We start from the raw sequence: 16,158 nt of genomic DNA on the forward strand, positions 1-16,158 counted from the left end.
TACATTCAAACTACTCGGACAAGTACAATGTATCTAGAAATTATTGAAGTAATAGAGTAAATATAGCGTGTGACTACCCACCCCCACCTACCACCCATGTTAACTTAAATAAGAAGTGGATGCTGTCCAGTGATTGGTTGAAAAGATGATGATGATGATGATGATGATGATGATGCCACGGACGTGTCAACATGCTGTCTGTGTGTTTTGTAGCTGCCTCAGGGCCAGCAGGGTGCAGGCGGTGGTCCCAGCCCCTCCCAGCCCGGCCTGCTCCACATGCCCCCCAGACACAGCCCCCTCCAGCAGCCCTCCTCTTCCTCATCATCCAGCTCTTCCTCTTCCTCCGCGCTCAGCGTGGGGCAGCTGGTCAGCAGTAAGTGTGCCACTCAACAAAATACCCCAAAAGTTGACAGAAACGTTTCGGTCTATAGCCGGCATGCTGGATGAAAGTGACATGTTTGCATTCGCACAATTTAATATGCATCAATAAGGAGGAGGAAGAAATAGCTTATTTTAATTCACACATTCTTTGTATCTCAGCGATTACTTATAGTTTGTTCACTTCCTGTGTTTTACAGCTTGGCATTTCAATACAGAATAAAACATTTGTTTAACAAACAAATAAATACATGGATGAATAAATATATCTAATTGAGTAAAAATGTACGGACATATTTTAAGTAATATTATGGCACGTGCGGGGGGTTGCAGCTTGCTGCGAGGTTTGTTCCCCCGGGATGCAAACGGACCACTCCGGACAGGACGTGCGGGTAGGAACAAGATTTATTCCTCGACTGACCGGCAAAGACAGGCTTAAAAAATGCCTTTGATTAGTGCCCTGGGAACATGTGAGCGTTCCGAACACCAATCAGAGGCAGGTGAAAATAATGAGCAACCATGGCAACCAAAACAAACTCAAGGGTACACAAAACAGGAACTGAGGGAGTACAAATCTAACAGAAAATACCAAAACATGATCCGGGCCTCGGATCTTGACATATTGTAAGTTTTTGGGGCGTTTTGTATTTGAATCCCTTTTATTACTTAGATGTACTAACGTGATTTTTTTTTTAAAAGGTTAGTTATTATATAATAATTTTTTACGGTACAAAAATTAAATACCTAAATTAAGACAAAAAGTAAAAATGTACAGACATGTTGTAAATAATATTGTAAGTTTGTTGTGTTTTTGTGTTTGAATCCCTTATATTATTTATGTATATTAGCATGATTATATTTTTAATGTTTAATTATATATTTGTGTTTTATTGTCCAAAAATAAATAATACAGAAGTAAATGTACAAACGTATTGTTGTGTGTGGATCCCTTTTATTATTTACATATTTTAACATGTGGTTTTAAATGGTTAGTTACTATGTATTAGTTTGCTATTGGACAAAAAAATTAAATAAATAAATGCAAAAGAGTAAAAATGTAAATACATATTTTAAATAATAATGTAAGTTTTTGTTTTGTGTGAACCCCTTATATAATTTAGATATATTAACATGTCGCTATATCAGGATTTCTAATGGTAATTTTATATTAGTTTTTTATTAGTCCAAAATGTTTAGAAATACATAAATAAATACAATAGAGTAAAAATATTGTTAGTAATAATGTACATTTATTTAGGTTTTTTTTTAAGTGTGTGAATCCCTTATATTTTTCAAATATATTCACAGGAATTTCATCAGTTTTTCACTGTCCAAAAAATGTATCATACATAAAAAAATACAAAAGCATAGGAATGTACAGACATATTGTAAGTTAAAGACATATTTTAAGTTTATTGGGGTTCGTTATGTGGGAATCCCTTACATAATTTAAATATTTTAACATTTTTTGTATTAAATGGTGAGTTATTGTGTACTACTTTTTTTGTACAAAATTTTAAAAATACTTTATTTAATGCAAAACAGTAAAAAACAATTATGTAAATGTATGATTTTTTTTGTGTTTGAATCCCTTGTATAATTTATATATATTAACATGTTTATTTAATGGTTATTTATTACATATTAGTTTTTCATTGTACAAAAATTCAAAAATACATGAATAAATACAACAAAATAAAAATGTATAGATGTATCGTGCTTTTGTAAGTTTGTTGTGGTTTTTTTAGTGTGTGAATCTTTTATAATATTTACATTTATTAACATAATTTGTTTTTAAATGGTAATTTTATTTTAAAAAATGTACTGTCCAAAAATTCAAAAATACATAAATAAATACAGAAAAGTAAAATTGTACAGACATATTGTAAGTAATACTGTAAGGTTATTGGGGTTTGTTTTGTGTAACCCATATATTATTTAGATATTTTAAGACTATTTCTGTTAACTGGTTAGTTATTTTTTACAACTTTTTTATTGTCCAAAAATGAAAAAATACAATAATAAAGAGTCAAAATATACGGACATATTGAAAGTAATACTGTAATTTTTTTTTGTTATTTAGTGTGTGAATGAATCCCTCATAATATTTACATATTTACCATGATTTTTTAAATGTTATTTATGACATATTAGTTTTTTATTGTACAAACATTTTAAAAGACATTAATAAATACAAAACAATTATACTGTAAATTTATTGAGGTGTTTAGTGTGTGAATGACTCTCTTATATTATTTAGATATTTTAACATGTTTTTTTAATGTTATTTATTACTTATTAGTTTTTTATTGTACAAAAAATTTAAATTACATTAATAAATACAAAAAAATTATACTGTAAGTTTATTAAGTTGTTTAGTGTGTGAATGATTCCCTTATATTATTTAGATATTTTAACATGATTTTTTTAATGTTATTTATGACATATTAGTTTTTTATTGTAAATATTTTTAAAATACATTAATAAATACAAAAGTGTCATACTGTAAGTTTTTTAGTTGTTTAGTGTGTGAATGAATCCCTTATATTATTTAAAGATATTTTAACATGATTTTTTGTTATTTATGACATATTAGTTTTTTATTGTACAAAAATTGTACAATACATTAATAAATACAAAAGTGTCATACTGTAAGTTTATTGAGTTGTTAAGTGTGTGAATGAATCCTTTATATTATTTAAAGATATTTTAACATGATTTTTTTTTGTTATTTATGACATAGTTTTTTATTGTAAAAATGTTTTTAAATACAATACAGTCATACTGTAAGTTTATTGAGTTGTTTAGTGTGTTAATGAATCCCTTATATTATTTAGATATATTAACATTATTATTTTTTTTCATGCTTAATTTTTTTTATTTGTTTTTTATTGTTCAAAAATTTGGTGATATTTCACAGATGGATAATACAAAAAAGGAAACAATACAAAATAAAACCAGTCAAAAACACCCCAATAGTAATAACAACAATAATGATAAATATTATAGTGGCAATTAGTTTATACAATTAATTAAAAATAATTAGTGTTAATATGCCATAATAATACAATACAAAACCACATTAATTTTCGCTTGAAAATGAATAACAGTAATTAAATAAATAAAAATAGAAGAATTGCCAATGTTATTTAGTGCTCTTGTTTTATTCCTCAAGTGACATGTGTTATTTAGGTCTAATGTGTCCAAACATAAATAGTTTCAAAAACTCAAAACACAATTAGTCCACCTTTCATTCTCCAAGTATATGGGCGGCTTTAAAAAAAACAACAAATTGTGGGCACCCTATAAATCACCGCGCACGCAGCCTGTCAACACGCAGCTATTACCTTTCACAAAGTCGGTATTATTCAGCCAAATTGCATTCATCAACGTCGACTCAAAGTAAAGTCATTTTAAAGATGGCTGCAGCGCCGCGGGATGGCGTTAAAGAGCAGAAGCGAGTCGCTATTGATCAACTTGTTGTCGACTTGTTGCAGCAACGCACTGAAAACACACCTTGCAAGCATACTTCTAATTATTTTTGTTTTTGGGAGGTAATATGTCACTTCATCACATCATCATGCTCCACTTTTGTTAACACCTTTCTTTCGCTGAAATTTTTTGTTTCTTATTTTTATCGTTTTTAATGCAATGTACAATGACTTTTGGAAACCTAACAGTAAGGAGCAATTTTTCTACTCATTTTACTTTTTTAGGGGTATGCAAACAAAGCCCCCTTTCCCTTCAGGTCTATTAATTTAATTAGAAAAAAATTCAATTTATATTCTGTTGTTTTGATTAATCGTTTAATTAAAGTAATTTTTTAAAATATATAAATTGGTTTTATTTAATTTTTTTAATTGTATTTATTTATTTTTGTTTATTGTGTTTGTTATTTTATTTTTATTGATGTGTAATTTCAATCAATAATTTAAATGTTAATGATATGCATAAGTAGTAAGTCCTCATGCCAATTTTAAATGTGCTCAACATTTTAAAAAACTACTTATACTGAAATCCTTTAACAAACTTTTATTTAAAAAAAAACACAAACACATTAAAAATGTATATAACAGTATGTACCGCAAGTAAAAAGGTGAATGGGCTTATGAAAGCAACACAAGCTTTATAAACAAAGTAATATGGCGGAAACAAAATAATACTATAAATAAATAAAGATTTTGCAAGACGGCATCATATAGACATATGACATATCTGCCCTTTTTGTCCATATAGATAAAAATAGTGTTCATGTGTAAAGTCCAGTCTTACACGACCATGGGCAAAATAATAATTTTGATTATTTTTTTATCAATATTGAAATCATGATTATTAATCAGGATTATTCTTTATGTTAGGTCCCTGTCAAATAGAAATGTACTTAAAATGTAGTGCGAATAAAGGAGCAGTGAAAATGGGGTCCATCAGCAAAATATTTTACTGATTTAATAAAATATATATATATAAAATGTAGTAACAAAAAAAAGGGGCAGTGAAGAATGGGTCCATCAGCAAAATATTTTACAATTTTTTAAAAATTACATTTAAAATGTAGTAAGAAAAAAGGAACAGTGAAGAAGGGGTCCATCAGCAAAATATTTTACTAACTTTAAAAATATATATATATTTAAAATGTAGTAACAAAAAAATGGAGCAGTGAAGAAGGGGTCCATCAGCAAAATATTTTTAAATTTTTTAGAGATTATATTTAAAATGTAGTAAGATGAAAGGAACAGTGAAGAAGGGGTCCATCAGCAAACAATTTTACTAACTTTAAAAAGATATATTTAAAATGTAGTAACAAAAAAGGAGCATTGAAGAAGGGGTCCATAGGCAAAATATTTTACAGATTTTTAAAAAATATATCTAAAATGTAGTAATGAAGAAGGGGTCTATCCGCAAAATATTTGAAAATAATTTTTTTTTATTATATTTAAAATGTAGTAAGAAAAAAGGAGCAGCGAAGAAGGGGTCCATCAGCAAAATATTTTACAGATTTTTAACAATTATTTTTAAAATGTAGTAAGAAAAAAGGAGCAGTGAAGAAGGGGTCCATGTGCAAAATATTTTACAGATTTTTGAAAAATATATCTAAAATGTAGTAATGAAGAAGGGGTACATCAGCAAAATATTAAAAAAAAATTTTTTTTATTATATTTAAAATGTAGTAAGAAAAAAGGAGCAGTGAAGAAGGGGTCCATCAGCAAAATATTTTACAGATTTTTTTTAAATATATCTAAAATGTAGTAATGAAGAAGGGGTCCATCAGCAAAATATTTTTAAAAATTTTTTTTATTATATTTAAAATGTAGTAAGAAAAAAGGAGCAGTGAAGAAGGGGTCCATCAGCAAAATATTTTACAGATTTTTAACAATTATTTTTAAAATGTAGTAAGAAAAAAAGAGCAGTGAATAAGGGGTCCATGTGCAAAATATTTTACTGATTTAAAAAAATGTATATTTATAGTGTAGTAATAAAAAAGGAGCAGTGAAGAAGGGGTCCATCAGCAAAATATTTTTGTAAAAAAAAAAATAAAAATGTAGTAATACAGAATTAGTAATAAAGGAGTGCATCAGCAAAATAATTTACTGATTTAAAAAAATGTATTTAAAATGCAGTTAGAAAATAGATAGATAGATAGATAGTACTTTATTGATTCCTTCAGGAGAGTTCCTTCAGGAAAATTCAAATTCCAGCAGCTGTGTACAGAGTTGAGATCAATTGAGAAAAAGGAGCAGTGAAGAAGGGGTCCATCAGCAGAATATTTTACTTATTTATAAAATATATGTTTAAAATGTAGTAACAAAAATGAAGCAGTGAAGAAGCATTCCATCAGCAAAACATTTTACAGATTTTTTATATGTATTTACAATGTAGTAACAAAAATGAGCAGTGAGGAAGGGGTCCATCAGCAAAATATTCTACACATTTTTATATAAAAAAAATTAAAATGTAGTTATAAAAAATGAGTAATGAAGAAGCGGTGCATCAGCAAAATATTTTACTGATTTTAAAAATTATATATTTAAAATGTAGTAACAAAAAAGGAGGAATGAAGAAGGGGTCAATTAGCAAAATATTTTACACATTCTTAAAGAAAAAAATTAAAATGTAGTAATAAAAAAAAAGAGTAATGAAGAAAGGGTGCATCAGCAAAATAATTTATTGATGTAAAATGTTTTATTTAAAATGCAGTAAGAAAAAAGGAGCAGTGAAGAAGGGGTCAATCAGCAGAATATTTTGCTGATTTAAAAAAAATATATATATAAAATGTATTAAAAAAAATTGAAGCAGTGAAGAAGCGTTCCATCAGCAAAATATTTACCGATTTTTTGTGTATTTTTAATGTAGTAACAAAAATGAGCAGTGAGGAAGGGGTGCAGCAGCAAAATATTTTACTGATTTTAAAAATTATATATTTAAAATGTAGTAACAAAAAAGGAGCAATGAATAAGGGGTCAATTAGCAAAATATTTTACACATTTTTAAAGAAGAAAATTTAAATGTAGTAAAAAAATAAGAGTAATGCAGAAGGGGTCGATTAGCAAAATATTTTACACATTTTTAAAGAAAAAAATTAAAATGTAGTAATAAACAAAAGAGTAATGAAGAAGAGGTGCATCAGCAAAATAATTTTTGGATGTAAAAAGTTTTTTTTTTAAATGCAGTAAGAAAAAAGGAGCAGTGAAGAAGGGGTCCATCAGCAGAATATTTTGCTGATTTAAAAAAATATATATTTAAAATGTATTTTTAAAAAAGGAGCAGTGAAGAAGGGGTCCATAAGCAAAATATTTATATTAAAAAAATTAAAATGTAGTTATAAAAAATGAGTAATGAAGAAGGGGTGCATCAGCAAAATATTTTACTGATTTTAAAAATTATATATTTAAAATGTAGTTACAAAAAAGGAGCAATGAAGAAGGGGTCAATTAGCAAAATATTTTACACATTTTTAAAGAAAAAAATTTAAATGTAGTAATAAAAAAAGAGTAATGAAGAAGGGGTCAATTAGCAAAATATTTTACACATTTTTAAAGAAAAAAATTTAAATGTAGTAATAAAAAAAAGAGTAATAAAGAAGGGGTGCATCAGCAAAATAATTTATTGATTTAAAATGTTTTATTTAAAATGCAGTAAGAAAAAAGGAGCAGTGAAGAAGGGGTCCATCAGCAGAATATTTTGCTGATTTAAAAAAATATATACAGTATTTAAAGTGTGTTTTGAAAAAAGGAGCAGTAAAGAAGAGGTCCATCAGCAAAATATTTTACACATTTTTATAGAAAAGAAATTAAAATGTAGTAATAAAAAAGATAGTAGTAAAGAAGGGGTGCATCAACAAAATATTTTACTGATTTTTTAAAAATGTATTTAAAATGCAGTAAGAAAAAAGGAGCAGTGAATAAGGTGTCCATCAGCAAAATATTTTACTGATTTTTAAAAATGATATTTAAAATGTATTAAGAAAAACGGAGCAGTGAAGAAGGGGTCCATCAGCAGAATATTTTGCTGATTTAAAAAAATATATATTTAAAATGTATTTTAAAAACAGGAGCAGTGAAGAAGGGGTCCATCAGCAAAATATTTTAATGATTTTTAAAAATGATATTTAAAATGTATTAAGAAAAAGGAGCAGTGAATAAGGGGTCCATCAGCAAAATATTTTAATGATTTTTAAAAATGATATTTAAAATGTATTAAGAAAAAGGAGCAGTGAAGAAGGGGTCCATAAGCAAAATATTTATATTAAAAAAATTAAAATGTAGTTATAAAAAATTAGTAATGAAGAAGGGATGCATCAGCAAAATATTTTACTGATTTTAAAAATTATATATTTAAAATGTAGTAACAAAAAAGGAGCAATGAAGAAGGGGTCAATTAGCAAAATATTTTACACATTTTTAAAGAAAAAAATTTAAATGTAGTAATAAAAAAAGAGTAATGAAGAAGGGGTCAATTAGCAAAATATTTTACACATTTTTAAAGAAAAAAATTTAAATGTAGTAATAAAAAAAAGAGTAATAAAGAAGGGGTGCATCAGCAAAATAATTTATTGATTTAAAATGTTTTATTTAAAATGCAGTAAGAAAAAAAGAGCAGTGAAGAAGGGGTCCATCAGCAGAATATTTTGCTGATTTAAAAAAATATATACAGTATTTAAAGTGTGTTTTGAAAAAAGGAGCAGTGAAGAAGAGGTCCATCAGCAAAATATTTTACACATTTTTATAGAAAAGAAATTAAAATGTAGTAATAAAAAAAATAGTAGTAAAGAAGGGGTGCATCAGCAAAAAATGTTACTGATTAAAAAAAAAAATATTTTAAATGCAGTAAGAAAAAAGGAGCAGTGAATAAGGGGTCCATCAGCAAAATATTTTAATGATTTTTAAAAATGATATTTAAAATGTATTAAGAAAAAGGAGCAGTGAAGAAGGGGTCCATCAGCAGAATATTTTGCTGATTTAAAAAAATATATACAGTATTTAAAATGTGTTTTAAAAAAAGGAGCAGTGAAGAAGAGGTCCATCAGCTAAATATTTTACACATTTTTATAGAAAAGAAATTAAAATGTAGTAATAAAAAAAATAGTAGTAAAGAAGGAGTGCATCAGCAAAATATTTTACAGATTTTTAAAAAATGTATTTTAAATGCAATAAGAAAAAAGGAGCAGTGAATAAGGGGTCCATCAGTAAAATATTTTAATGATTTTTAAAAATTATATTTAAAATGTAGTAGTAAAAAAGGAGCAGTGAAGAAGGGGTCCATCAGCAGAATATTTTTCTGATTTAAAAAATTTAAAATGTATTTTAAAAACAGGAGCAGTGAAGAAGGGGTCCATCAGCAAAATATTTTACACATTTTTATAGAAAAGAAATTAAAATGTAGTAATAAAAAAATAGTAGTAGAGAAGGGGTGCATCAACAAAATATTTTACTGATTTTTTAAAAATGTATTTAAAATGCAGTAAGAAAAAAGGAGCAGTGAATAAGGTGTCCATCAGCAAAATATTTTACTGATTTTTAAAAATGATATTTAAAATGTATTAAGAAAAAAGGAGCAGTGAAGAAGGGGTCCATCAGCAGAATATTTTGCTGATTTAAAAAAATATATATTTAAAATGTATTTTAAAAACAGGAGCAGTGAAGAAGGGGTCCATCAGCAAAATATTTTACACATTTTTATAGAAAAAAAATTAAAATGTAGTAATAAAAAAAATTAGTAGTGAAGAAGGGGTGCATCAGCAAAAAATTTTACTGATTTAAAAAAAATATATTTTAAATGCAGTAAGAAAAAAGGAGCAGTGAATAAGGGGTCCATCAGCTAAATATTTTAATGATTTTTAAAAATGATATTTAAAATGTATTAAGAAAAAGGAGCAGTGAAGAAGGGGTCCATCAGCAGAATATTTTGCTGATTTAAAAAAATATATATTTAAAATGTATTTTAAAAACAGGAGCAGTGAAGAAGGGGTCCATCAGCAAAATATTTAACACAATATTTATAGAAAAGAAATTCAAATCTAGTAATAAAAAGAATTTGTAGTGAAGAAGGGGTGCATCAGCAAATTTTTTTACTGATTTTTAAAAAATTTATTTAAAATGCAGTAAGAAAAAAGGAGCAATGAATAAGGGGTCCATCAGCAAAATATTTTACTGATTTTTAAAAATGATATTTAAAATGTATTAAGAAAAAAGGAGCAGTGAAGAAAGGGTCCATCAGCAGAATATTTTGCTGATTTAAAAAAATATATATTTAAAATTTATTTTAAAAACAGGAGCAGTGAAGAAGGGGTCCATCAGCAAAATATTTAACACAATATTTATAGAAAAGAAATTAAAATGTAGTAATAAAAAAAATTAGTAGTGAAGAAGGGGTGCATCAGCAAACATTTTTACTGATTTTTAAAAAATGTATTTTAAATGCAGTAAGAAAAAAGGAGCAGTGAATAAGGGGTCCATCAGCAAAATATTTTACTGATTTTTAAAAATGATATTTAAAATGATTGTAGCTGAGATAGGCGCCAGCGCCCCCCGCGACCCCAAAAGGGAATAAGCGGTAAAAAATGGATGGATGGATGGATGGATATTTAAAATGTATTAAGAAAAAAGGAGCAGTGAAGAAGGGGTCCTTCAGCAGAATATTTTGCTGATTTAAAAAAATATATATTTAAAATGTATTTTAAAAACAAGAGCAGATTTAAAAAAATATATACAGTATTTAAAATGTGTTTTAAAAAAAGGAGCAGTGAAGAAGAGGTCCATCAGCAAAATATTTTACATATTTTTATAAAAAAGAAATTAAAATGTAGTAATAAAAAAAATTAGTAGTGAAGAAGGGGTGCATCAGCAAATTTTTTTACTGATTTTTAAAAAATGTATTTGAAATGCAGTAAGAAAAAAGGAGCAGTGAATAAGGGGTCCATCAGCAAAATATTTTACTGATTTTTAAAAATGATATTTAAAATGTATTAAGAAAAAAGGAGCAGTGAAGAAGGGGTCCATCAGCAGAATATTTTGCTGATTTAAAAATATATATACAGTATTTAAAATGTGTTTTTAAAAAAAGGAGCAGTGAAGAGGTCCATCAGCAAAATATTTTACACATTTTAATAGAAAAGAAATTAAAATGTAGTAATAAAAAAAATAGTAGTAAAGAAGGAGTGCATCAGCAAAATATTTTACTGATTTTTAAAAAATGTATTTTGGATGCAGTAAGAAAAAAGGAGCAGTGAATAAGGGGTCCATCAGCAAAATATTTTACACATTTTTATAGAAAAGAAATTAAAATGTAGTAATAAAAAAAATAGTAGTAAAGAAGGAGTGCATCAGTAAAATATTTTACTGATTTTTTAAAAATGTATTTTAAATGCAGTAAAAAAAAAGGAGCAGTGAATAAGGGGTCCATCAGCAAAATATTTTAATGATTTTTTTAAATTATATTTAAAATGTAGTTGTAAAAAAGGAGCAGTGAAGAAGGGGTCCATCTGCAGAATATTTTTCTGATTTAAAAAATTTAAAATGTATTTTAAAAACAGGAGCAGTGAAGAAGGGGTCCATCAGCAAAATATTTTACACATTTTTATAGAAAAGAAATTAAAATGTAGTAATAAAAAAAAATTTGTAGTGAAAAAGGGGTGCATCAGCAAAATTTTTTACTGATTTTAAAAAAATATATTTTAAATGCAGTAAGAAAAAAGAAGCAGTGAATAAGGGGTCCATCAGCAAAATATTTTAATGATTTTTAAAAATGATATTTAAAATATATTAACAAAAAAGGAGCAGTGAAGAAGGGGTCCATTAGCAAAATATTTTACTGATTTTTTTAAATGATATTTAAAATGTAGTACTAAAAAGGAGCAGTGAAGAAGGCCTAAGTAAACATTGTCCACAGGGAACAAGACACTCATCATCGTGCTTTTGACTTGTTTCTTGTTTCCTCCTGCAAGCATCCTCACATCTGCTTCCTCTGGAAGGACGCCGCCTCCCCGTCACTCACGAGGAGATGGCAGCCTCATAGATTTTTGGCTTAAATCCGCTTGGAGGATTCCTTCAATAATTCATCCATAATGACCAAGATGAATAATTCACGGGTGCAAACTTTGCTTTGGTAAGCAGGATGCCGGCGCTCCTTGGAATCAGCTTTTATTAGCGCAGCAACTCTCCAGCGCGTGGTGTCGTTTGAAGACATGCAAACATTCTTTGTGATCAGCGCCGGCTTGCAAATGTACTGTTTACATGTCTGAATATGAAAAGTCCTCTTTATTCACGGGCCCGAGACGTAGAAACACGCCGGGTGTCATCATCTTTGTGTGGGAGCCTGCCGCTCGCCTGCATTCATGCCTTTATTTCACATTTACCGCGGCGGGCCAACGCATTTTAACTCCTCCTGACCCGCTGGCGTTCCCTCAGAGCCACAGACTTCCCAGAATGCTTGATTAAAAAAAAAAATTCCCTTTCCCGCAGACCCACAGACCGCCCCCAGCGAGGTGGACGGGGTCAACCTGGAGGAGATCCGCGAGTTCGCCAAAGCTTTCAAGATCCGCCGCCTGTCGCTGGGCCTGACGCAGACCCAGGTGGGTCAGGCCCTCAGCGCCGCCGAGGGGCCCGCTTACAGCCAGTCTGCCATCTGCAGGTAAGGGCGCAAATATGTCCTGCTTTCTCACATTAGACCAGGGGGGTCCAAACTTTTTCCACTGATGGCCATTTTGATATATAGTATACCGTATTTACTTGAATTGCCGTCGGGGCGCTAATTAATTTAAAACCTCTTCTCACTCCTGCGCTTAACAAAGGCATGCGGTAAAAGTAAGCATGCGCTAATTATTTTAAAACCTCTTCTCGCTCCGGCACTTACCAAAGGCATGCAGTAAAAGTAAGCATGCGCTAATTATTTTAAAACCTCTTCTCACTCCGCCATTTACCAAAGGCATGTGGTAAAAAAAAGCATGCGCTAATTATTTTAAAACCTCTTGTCACTCCTGCACTTACCAAAGGCATGCGGTAAAAGTAAGCATGCGCTAATTAGTTTAAAACCTCTTCTCACTCCGACACTTACCAAAGGTATGCAGTAAAAATTTGAGTGTGATATAAGCTTGGACCTTAAATCCTACTGAATAGCTCTTAATCGTCTTCCCTTTATGCGATTTCAAATTACCGGTATTGAAATCAGCCTCCTCCATTTTGAAAATGATGACAGGGTAAGTGTCACTCGTGACGTCACGAGTTTGACCAGGCGGTAATACTAAGCATGCGCTAATTATTTTAAAACCTCTTCTCACTCCGGCACTTACCAAAGGCATGCAGTAAAAGTAAGCAAGCGCTAATTATTTTAAAACCTCTTCTCACTCCGGCACTTACCAAAGGCATGCAGTAAAAGTAAGCATGCGCTAATTATTTTAAAACCTCTTCTCACTCCTGCGCTTACCAAAGGCATGCAGTAAAAGTAAGCATGCGCTAATTATTTTAAAACCTCTTCTCACTCCGGCACTTACCAAAGTTTAGCAGTAACAATTTGAGTGTGATGTAAGCTTGGACCTTAAATCCTACTGAATAGCTCTGAATAGCTCTTAATCTTCTTCCCTTTATTCGATTTCAAATTACCGGTATTGAAATCAGCCTCCTCCATTTTGAAAATGATGACAGGGGAAGTGTCACTCGTGACATCACAAGTTTGACCAGGCGCTAATAAATGATAAATGGGTTGTACTTGTATAGCGCTTTTCTACCTTCAAGGTACTCCAAGCGCTTTGACACTACTTCCACATTTACCCATTCACACACACATTCACACACTGATGGAGGGAGCTGCCATGCAAGGCGCTAACCAGCACCCATCAGGAGCAAGGGTGAAGTGTCTTGCTCAAGGACACAACGGACGTGACGAAGTTGGTACTTGGTGGGGATTGAACCAGGGACCCTTGGGTCGCGCACGGCCACTCTTTAAGGCAGGCATACTATATGCCCTGCGGCAATTCAAGGAAATACGGTATTCATATTTTAACCTTTAGGGCTTCCCTCAAATTTGGTGCCGTGACCCGGATAATTTCCAGCCATGAAAATGTACAAAATAAGTCATATATTATTTTTTATATTTTTCATTCAACACTTCAATCTCTCAATCAACTTGGGGTCTATCCGTTGATATATGTGTATATATATGTTTTATGCCTTTTTTTGACTTGACAAAAACAACAAATATTTCCCCCCCCCAAAAACGTAAAAGTGGAATATTAGAAGTTAAATAATTAGAGCCTTAAATAGGTCAATAAATCATTATAAGACAATTAAAAAAAAAAAGTTGTCATGTCTGTGTGATCATGTTTTGTTTTTTGGACACTCAGTTTCTGTTTTTGCACTTCCTGGTTTTTTTGTTTCCATGACTACCCATTAATTTTCACCTGTCCTCATGTAAAACACCTGTCTCGCGTTTTGCATTCACACACCTGTCACTAATCTCCACAGAATTATTTAAACCTGTAGTCGCCAGGTAGTCAGTCTGGCGACTTTACCTCTACTCCCTTCATGCCATGCCTGTTAACCACACTGTCCATAGTTTCCCTCCTGCCCATGCCACGTAAGTGTTTGGGTTTTTTATGTCACAGTTATTGTTTTTGTTTTTTGTCCATAATTCTGCCTCTGTGCTAGTTTTTGTTTTTATAGCCAAGTTTTGTACTTCTGCCCTCGTGCGCGCCTTTTTTTTATTCCTTTTATGAGTAAAATAAATTATGTACTTTCATTCATGCCTTGCTTGCACCAACTTTCCTTTGTCTTCTGGAAAAAACAAACCCCAAAGTCCACGTGTTGACAAAAGTTAGGAAAAGCTAAAATTCTTAGGGATCCAAAAGGGCCCCGCTAATACAAGTGTTAAAAATAAGTCAAACATTCCTCTTTTTTTTACTTTGTACGCATCAATCATGAGATTAACTTCAGATTTATACATCCATTATAATTTTTTATCATTTTTTTCCACGTTTTTTTTGTATGTTTTTTGCCCTTTTTGTCAAAGAAAACTTGGTGATTTTATGGCAAACACACACAATATGCAATATTTTCCACAAAAAGATTTTCACAGTGGAATTTTAATGTGAAGTATGGAATCTTAATTAGATTAATGTTTCATATGTGACGCTTGGTGGGCATAGCGATGCCGGATTTGTTCTTCCGTGGATGCGTCAGGCAAGAACAAAGCGTAAGGTATGGAATTAAGGATTTATTTAACTAATAAAAGGCTAAGAACAAAAATACTGGTGCTAGAAAGAAAAGGCAAACAAAAGGTGCTAGCATGGAAGCTAGGGAAACAAACAGATACACTAAACACTTGGCACAAAGGCACAAAAAGGGAAAACAAAACAACTAGCATGAGAGCTAGGAATAAATAAAGCGTAGCGTGAAAGCTAGCGAGTAAGAGCATGGAAAACAGTCGTCACTTGTTGCATGAGAGCTAATTAGGTACCAAGGACGAAATAACAAAAGGAGCAGGCTTAAATAAGGCAGTAATCAATAGTAACAGGTGTGCGTAAACGGAGAGTAGCAGGTGGAACTAATATGCAGCCATGGTGACAGAGCAAAACAAGGAACTAAGGCAAACGTTGGCAGACTATAGTACAGAAATCAAACAAAACACGAATATGGAATGATCCGAGCAGCGGATCATAACACCATTGATTTTATTTCAAAATATATTTTGAGTAATGACAGTTTTAAAAGAACAAAAATCCCGCCAACATAAAAGTGTTAAAAATAAGTCATACATTTATTTTTCACTTTCATTGCTTAGGTCTCTAGATCAATTTAAGATTCCTACGTCAATCGTAAATGTGTTTAATGCTCTTTTTGTCAGATAAAGCTTTGTTGTTTTTTATGACAAAAACACAAAATATGGAATATTTCCCCCCCCAAAAAATGTCTAATATTTGATGTGACGTAATTGTAGCCTTAAATATGTAAATAATTCAAAGCAACATTAATTTAATCAATTTTGAGCAATGACAGTTCAAAACAAGTCCACCTAAAATTATTGGGGATCCAAAAAGGCCCAACCTATAAAGGTGTTAAAATATATATATATATATATATATATACACATATATATACATATATATACACATATATATATATACATATATATATTTTTTTTTTATTATTATTTTTTTTTTTTTTTTTACTTTCAATGCTTCGATCTCAAGATCAACTTCAGATCCATCCCTCGATTATAATTGGTAATTTTTTTGTCATATTTTTTTTTTTTGGTCTATTTTTGCCCTTTTTGTAAAACAACTAAAAAATG

At 30.1% G+C, this 16,158-nt stretch overlaps 1 protein-coding gene across 1 annotated transcript in view; it reads left to right on the plus strand.

Moving 5' to 3' along the window:
• The window catches only part of pou6f2 (POU class 6 homeobox 2), a 251,573-nt gene that overhangs the window by 224,442 nt on the left and 10,973 nt on the right, over positions 1 to 16,158 (plus strand). The window contains exons 8-9 of the mRNA XM_061921483.1: positions 214 to 373; positions 12,336 to 12,504. Of these exons, the coding sequence (XP_061777467.1) occupies positions 214 to 373; positions 12,336 to 12,504 (329 nt within the window). The remainder of the gene's footprint in view (positions 1 to 213; positions 374 to 12,335; positions 12,505 to 16,158) is intronic.

This window comes from Nerophis ophidion, linkage group LG15 (genome assembly GCF_033978795.1).
Source record: "Nerophis ophidion isolate RoL-2023_Sa linkage group LG15, RoL_Noph_v1.0, whole genome shotgun sequence".
NCBI lineage: Eukaryota > Metazoa > Chordata > Actinopteri > Syngnathiformes > Syngnathidae > Nerophis > Nerophis ophidion.